Source organism: Carya illinoinensis, chromosome 3 (assembly GCF_018687715.1).
Source record: "Carya illinoinensis cultivar Pawnee chromosome 3, C.illinoinensisPawnee_v1, whole genome shotgun sequence".
Classification (NCBI taxonomy): domain Eukaryota; kingdom Viridiplantae; phylum Streptophyta; class Magnoliopsida; order Fagales; family Juglandaceae; genus Carya; species Carya illinoinensis.
The window spans coordinates 41670858-41678620 of record NC_056754.1 but is presented as its reverse complement, the minus strand read 5'-3'; the positions used below and the strand labels follow the sequence as shown (position 1 = coordinate 41678620).

General features: G+C 36.3%; 1 protein-coding gene across 1 annotated transcript; it reads left to right on the top strand.

Moving 5' to 3' along the window:
• On the top strand, positions 1 to 6871 carry LOC122304261. Its single transcript, XM_043116420.1, has 13 exons — positions 1 to 529; positions 1020 to 1172; positions 1272 to 1484; positions 1595 to 1684; positions 1897 to 2013; positions 2106 to 2375; positions 2563 to 2719; positions 3156 to 3233; positions 3945 to 4045; positions 4969 to 5139; positions 5392 to 5466; positions 5651 to 5758; positions 6320 to 6871. The coding sequence occupies exons 1-13, from the start codon at positions 122 to 124 to the stop codon at positions 6668 to 6670; spliced, it is 2292 nt and encodes a 763-aa protein (XP_042972354.1). The 5' UTR covers positions 1 to 121; the 3' UTR covers positions 6671 to 6871.
• Positions 6872 to 7763: the final 892 nt, after the last annotated feature.

Here is a 7763-nt window from a genome sequence, read left to right as displayed (position 1 = left end):
CCTTTCTCACGAATCAAATCAATTAATTCGAAAACCCCACTCACGATTACGCAGCTTTGTTACAAAGCACAACCAAAACCCACTCCCAAAGCATTTCTCAAAATCTCGAATATCTCTGAAAATGGCTACGCCTGAGGATTTTGCTAAAGCCGTGGATGACGGTCTCAAGCTCGCAAAGCGCGTTTACTTCGGTAAGGATAGAGCCGTCTCTCCCCCTAAGCCTCCTCCTCCGATGGACAAATCATCTCCGGCGGCTTACTCTTACCTCCTTCCCACCGCGCCGATGGTTTATGCGGTGATATACGACCCGGCTATCGTGGATAACCCGGACGTACCCAGCTACCAGCCCCACGTACACGGTAGGTGCGATCCGCCGGCTCTGATTCCGCTCCAGATGAACAGGATCCACCTTGAGGCCGATTGCGTTCTGGACACTGCGTTCATTACGGTCCATGGTTCTTGGAGGGTCCATTGCGTCATGGGAAGCCGGAGCTGTGATTGTCGCATTGCCGTCCCTATGGGCGAGCAGGTGCGTTTTTTAATTGAAGTTTGACTTTTAAGGTTAGTTGTGAATTCTCGTTGTGTTCTTGGTTTATGTAATTCTTGTAGTCTGGGATTCTTGGTTTCGACATATGATGTAGATATTGGAGAAAAATTATGAAGAGAACGCGAGGTTTTGGTGAAAAGATTTGGTAATTTGTTGTTTTGGAGACCATTTAAGAGATTGTTTTGCTTAATAAGCTTATAAATAAATGATAAGCGTCCGTCTGGAAATTCGGAAGGAAGAAATAGACAACAAACTCTTTATGAACGACTTGGAAAGGAAGCTTCCTTTTGGAATATATTCAGAATCATTGCTAGCAACTCTTTTTATTTTTTTATTTTTTTTTATTTTTTTTTTAATTTTTTATTTTATTTTTAATTTTTAATTTTTGTTTAATTTTTTAATGCATGTCTTTGTTACGATATTATTTTTGCGTTGGTGCTGAGTTTAAGCAATTGTATTATTTGGCTCACAGGGTTCAATTCTAGGTGTTGAGGTGGATGTGCTCAGAAAGTCATACCGTACCCAGCTCTTTGGAACAGAGGACATAGACGGGACCGCAAAAGCTGCTCGAGCTGAAGATTGGGGATTTTTAAAGCCCCATATATTTACCTTAACAATACCACAGGTAAGTAATAACTTTATAAAACAGACTTGGACTATTGATTGTGGATATTTGTTTAGTTTCATTCAACTAAATTTCCCTTTCCCGCCCCTATGTTTCAAGGTTGATGGGGGCACCAATCTATCAATTAAAATGAGTTGGTCTCAGAAATTGTTGTACCGTGATGGCGAGTTCTCCTTGAATATACCATTTACTTTTCCTGAGTATGTCACTCCTGCTGGAAAGAAAATTCAGAAAAAGGAAAAGATACAATTAAACCTGAACGCTGGTGCTGGAACTCAGGTTTTGTGCAAGACAGTCAGTCATCCTTTGAAGGTGCATATTGGATTAAGATTTCACGGGGTTATTTTTAATTTGTCATATCCTTAATGAGTGATGAGATATATTATCGTTTTGGTGTTGCCTTTTTCTTTAATGACTTGTAGGAGACAAGACGCAATGTAGGAAAGTTGGAGTTCTTATACGAATCAGAAGTTTACTCATGGTCAAGCACTGACTTTATGTTCTCTTACACAGTAAGATTCAGATCCAAAGTTTTTTCTCCTTCCACTGCATTTTTTTCCACTGACCATGGACTGCTTATTCAAAGATGGTTTCTTATAATTTAATATACAGAAAATGTCATCTTATCAGAAACACATGCAAGGGTATTTTGGGGAGAATCTGTTGCACTGCGATATTCTATATATTCAATAGTCTTATCATCATTGACATCTACATTTTTCAGGTTCCTTCAAGTCACATATCTGGCGGTGGGTTTTTGCAATCTCCATCTGTGCTTGATATTGATCAAAGAGAGATGTTCTGTGTTTATCTATTTCCTGGAAGTCGGCAGAGTAGGAAGGTTAACATACTACTTTATAATCTATTGCTTTTACCTTATATGCATTTCCATATTTTTATTGTGTATGTTTCTCATCTAAATCAATTTGATAGGTCTTCAGAAAGGAAATAGTATTCGTTATTGATATCAGTGGAAGCATGCAGGGCAAACCACTTGATGATACAAAGAATGCACTATCTGCTGCCCTTTCTAAGCTTGATCCAGAAGATTCTTTTAGCATTATAGCTTTTAATGGAGAGACTTATAAATTTTCAACATTACTAGAATCAGCAACCAAGGAAGCTGTTGAAAGGGCGATTGAGTGGATTAACGTGAACTTCATAGCTGGGGGCGCCACAAATATTTTACTTCCCCTTAACATGGTATCCTTTCGTTTGCACTCACTCAGTTAATTTCTGGATTTCACCAATTGTGGTTTGGATACTTTTCGTAAGTATGTGGGTCTTTTTGTGGTGATACTTACTTTGTGACTTTTTAGAGTTCATGTGACTATTTGAACCCAATTCTAAATGGGAATTATCCAAAATATAAGTTGCTCTTTTATTTCAGGCAATTGAGATGCTATCCAATGTTCGAGGTTCAGTTCCTATCATCTTCCTAGTTACTGATGGGGCTGTTGAGGACGAGAGACACATTTGTGACACAATGAAAAATTGCCTAAAGGATGGAAGACCAATGTGCCCACGTATTTACACTTTCGGCATAGGTAATGGCTTTGTGAATCTTAGGCCATTAAAAAATCTGGAGAATTTTATATAAAATATTTTCCTCTCAATCAAAACATCTTCTTTTAAACATCACAGGTTTCTTTCCTCTCTTAAAAAAGATTTTTATCTAATCGTTCGCTTCAGTTTTCATAACTTGACATAAAAGTTGTCTTCCCAAACATATATTCAATAGATCTTATTACCTTTAAAACTCAATAAAAACATATCTAAAAAATTTCTCAACCTAGACATATTTTCTAGGGTCCCACCACTTTTGGTTATGATGGAAACATATTGTTTCCTCTGCCAGCTTTCGGTGACATTTTGTGATTATTTAAAATACCCCTGTTGTCTGTGCACTAGTATATGTGGGAGTTATGATTTCTTCGTGTTTGTGATGCCATTTAGCTAACTCATAATCTGGAAATATCTCAGGTTTATTCTGCAACCATTATTTCCTGCAAATGCTTGCAACAATTGGCAGGGGCCAATATGATGCTGCTTATGATATAGGTTGGTTCTGTAAATAGAATTTGCAAATTTGAACTTCAATTACTTTCATCCTGGGGGCTTGTGGGCATGGCTGGAGTGACGTAACATTGTGGATGCTGCACTATTAAGAGATTGCATCAAGCAATCAGATGCGTTTTAAATCTCTAAAACTTGGTGTTTAAGTTAGTGCACGTTTCATAGGTCTGGTTGTTGGGCTCTGTTCCCCCATTTTTTTGGCAGTGGCCACCCTTTACATTTTGTACTGATGTCTGCAAGAGATTTGAATTTTAAGTCTTATAGCTTGCTTATGAACTTTGCGCCCTTGTTCTAGGATGATATAAATATTGTGCATGTACAGAAGTCAGAAAGCCCCAGCTACTAAGCACAAGTGCTTGAGCTCCACTCCTTGCAAAAAATGCGGAAGTTTAGGATCATAAGAAAATCAACCCCAAGGGCCCAACTTTGATAGGTACTAGCATTAGGTAATGGCCTTTATGTATGGTGGCATTAAACTCTGACTGACGGATTGCAATCCACCTGGGCAGCTAAGCTAGCAGCGGTCATACTCATCATTTTGGTTTCTATGTTTTGAAAATCTTCACTTTTGGCATCTAAATGTCTTCTTAGTGATCTACATTAGTAAACATTTTTAAATTTAGGCTTCCTATTTGCATCAATAATTCTTGTCCTTTATTTAGTAAACATTGTTGGTTTCTCTTTTTTAATTGTCAGACTCTCTTGAGGATCGATTGCAAAGATCATTCACCAGAGCTTTTTCTCCCATTTTTGCAAATATAACTATTGACAAATGTGATGGTCTTGATGAAGTTGAGGTGAGGCATTTCCCCTTCAAGCGTTCTTAAAATTGTGTTCTTATACTTTTTACAACATAACCGTTAACTACAAAAGTTCCATTGCAAATACTCTTGTTCTCTTTTTTTTGTGCATTGACCATATCTTCTAGGGACCAACTTAGGGTGTCCCTTTCAATGCTAATGGCGATTTATCTTGTGGATAAGACATGTCTTCACTTTATGGTTTGCCATCGTGCTTTCTATTGTTCTACACTTTTTAACACTAACCAATGGTTGTTCATTGTGACATATGGGGTGTAATAGAAAAAATCTATTTGCAAGCCTATATTTTGACACACCCAACACACACCACTGAAGTGGGTCCCACAATGATGAAAAGCACTGGTGTTTAACCTTTTTTATTTTTTATTTTTTTATTATATTTATAATGGGTCTTAGAACAAGTGTAGTGTTGACACACCAAGCTTGCAGGTAGCAAAACCCAGTGTATTATCCACAAACTTTCCCGTCTGTATTTTCTACTTACTAGTTATCTGAAATGATACGTTTCTTATATAAATTCATGGAAAATTCCTTTTATCATCCTCACACTTCACACACCACACTTATTTTAATTTTTTTATTATTTTTTTATAATAAATATGTAGTGTGTAGATGATAAATATAATAATTTAATTAGTTTAATAAGAATAAAATGAAATAAAAAAATAAAAAAATAAAAAATATTATTTTAATATATAAAGTGTGTGGTGTGGGATGATGTGTAGCATTTCCCTAAATTCATATTCTGTGTCATTTTTCTCACATAATCAGCCTTAGACATATTTGTAACATCCTAACATATTTATTTATTTATTTTTTGATAAATCCTAACATATTTATCCTTGTATTAAAAATATGGTATTAGATTTCACTTGACATATCTGCAAATATTGTGACAGGTGTACCCTTCTCATATTGCAGATCTTTCGTCTGAGAACCCATTGATTGTATCTGGCAGATACCGTGGCAAATTCCCTGACACACTTAAAGTTAAAGGTGTCTTAGCTGATTTGAGTAATTTTCTGATTGACTTGAAGATAGAAATGGCCAAGGACATACCTCTTGACAGAGTAAGAAAGCAACTTGTGAGCTTTTGTTCAATTGAACTCTGTTCTCAATTTCTTATTATGCTATTTTGGGCTATTGGATATGGTGAGCTTATGTTCTTGCTATTGGATATGTCATCGGTGCTTTGCCTAGATGCTTATCTGCCTCATGTTTCATGAATGACTTCTATACTTTGAACAGATAGGACCCTTTATTTTTTAGAGCCACAAGGATTATTCAAAGTTTCCATTTATGTTGTGTTTTTCCTGTTACAGGTATTTGCAAAAGAACAGATAGAACTACTAACAGCTCAGGCATGGCTTTCAGAAAATAAACAGCTCGAGGAAAAGGTAGGTTGGATTTTTGCCCTGCACATGCTTCATAGCTGTTTCGCTCTACCTGTAACAGGACACTATGAATTGAGTGCATGACTGGCAATGTCACCGACTATTTCTGCCTATCTTGGCTTATAGCTTTTTATTCTTTGTAATAAAGGAAATAATGTCTTTTATTAATTTATTTATTTTTGTGCAGGTTGCAAAAATGAGCATACGGACTGCCTTTGTATCCGAATATACCTTTATGGCCCTACTTGAGAGCGACCCAGGAAAGATACCTAAAGAATCAGTTGCAGTAAAAGAGGTATGATTCTGCCATTATATCCTACGAGTTTATCTACCTAGCTCTTAAAGCTTTCATGTTGATTGACGTTGTTTTTTTTTTTTTTTTTTTTTCTTATTTTGATGTTTTATTTGCTGGAAATTTGAAGTGAGTTATCCAATTATTGAAACGTAACTGTCAAGGTTTCTTTTTTTGTTAGATTGAGCTCTTTGATGGCATTTCTTTACCCCCATTTGTTTCTGGGCTGGAATTTCACTTCTGGAGTAGCAATTATTCCATGTTAATTTGTCAATGTCATGGTCATGGCTTTTGCCTTTCTTTATCTTTAAATTTCTCTTTTGATTCGGAAGACAAGGACATAATTCCCATTAGATCATGATTTTTTATAGCGTGTGCAGATCCATTAGTTGAATAGAAAATCTTCAGGAGCCATGTTTCTCAGCATCAGTTGTCCATTTGCCTAAAAGCTTGCATAATTTAAATGATGAATGTTGTTGCTCCAAAATCATTTATCTTTGCTTGTTTTTATAAAGCCTTATTTACTGATTTCTAATTGATTTGACCTTGTCATCCTTTAAGCAGATGACAAACAAAAACCAATCTCAGAAAATGGTTGACTTCAAAGGCCAGCAAATGATAATACTGCGAAACCTTGGAATCGGCTTTGGCAACTTGACTGCAACTGCTGACAATATACCTCCAGGATCTGAAGAGCCAAAATTGCCTGAAGCTGCTGAAATATTTGTCAGGGCAGCTTCAAACTGTTGTGGTAGTATGTGTAATCAATGCTGTTGCATGTGCTGCATCCAACTGTGTTCCAAGATGAATAATCAATGTGCAATCGTATTGACACAGCTTTGCACTGGTCTTGCATTTTTTGGCTGTGTTGAATGTTGTACAACTGTGTGCTGTTCTGGAAGTGATGGACGATAGGATCTCCTATTTTTTCCCCTCCCTTAAAAGGGCAATAGGAACTTAAACTTGAATTATTTCATAATTAACAATATATTCTTGATGTTTTATAATGTATAAAAGATTGATTTTACAGGGTCCTGTGCAGGAATACATAAATTAACACAGCACATTGTGATTATTTCAAAGTTAAGACATTTACATTAATTTTGTTTGCTCAAACTTTTGTGATGTTAGCAGAAAGTTCAATTGCAATGTAGTCACAATGTTGAGTGGACTGATTTTTGAATCTTCGTATCACAAGCATGTGTTTACTGCTTTGTCTCAGTTTTTTCCAGCATTTGGTATTAACTCAACTGGGATGGCTTGAATAATTTTCCAGTAAACTGATGTTTCTGTTCTTCAAGCTTTATGATTGGATTAAGAACTTTTTGGCAATTGGGTTCTTCTAGTGGTATGAATTCTTAAATTTCCACCTGGAATTACCCTTAAAAAGCACTAAAAAACATGGACACGAGCTATCTATAATTTCACAGTGAAAAATGAATGGCATGGTGCAGGTTCTAAGTCTAATGCATTTCTCGAACGTAGAACATTATTTCCAGCAAGAGTAAGTTTGTTACCTTTGTGCTTGGACTTGTCGAGGCAGGAGGAGACCCGTGGATCAGAGTTAAAGGGTGGGATTGACCCCAGAAACTAAGTGCAGGGGAATGAAGCACAATGACAGTCTGAATTTTATTCAGTATCAAGGCCTTTCTTATTATCAGGAATGTACATTTTACACTCCCAAACTATCATCCTTTTGAAATGTGGTACTAATACTATCCCTTTTGAGACATTGCATCCATAAACTATAAAATATTTGCAATGGTATATACCAGAAATTTTGTAATGAACGCTTTTTATTAAGATTTAATTTTCGTCCATCTTAATAGATTTGACTATTAAGATGGATGGCAATTAAATCTTAATTGTCTCGGAGAGAGACACAAAGGAGAAGTGAAGTTTTACTTTCGTGATCCCCTATTGGAAGAGGGTGAGGAGACTTGGGGAAGAAAATGACAGATGAAATAGTAAACGTCTGGAATAAGATCTCTCTTTTGGAGGAAGAGAG

What these genes read in the sequence shown, in the direction of transcription:
- LOC122304261 (XM_043116420.1), top strand. Translation starts at nt 122, where the DNA reads ATGGCTACGCCTGAGGATTTTGCTAAAGCCGTGGATGACGGTCTCAAG. An exon ending in TTACCTTAACAATACCACAG is followed by an intron (nt 1,173 to 1,271) that starts GTAAGTAATAAC and finishes CTATGTTTCAAG; the next exon opens with GTTGATGGGGGCACCAATCT. An exon ending in AGGACATACCTCTTGACAGA is followed by an intron (nt 5,140 to 5,391) that starts GTAAGAAAGCAA and finishes TTCCTGTTACAG; the next exon opens with GTATTTGCAAAAGAACAGAT.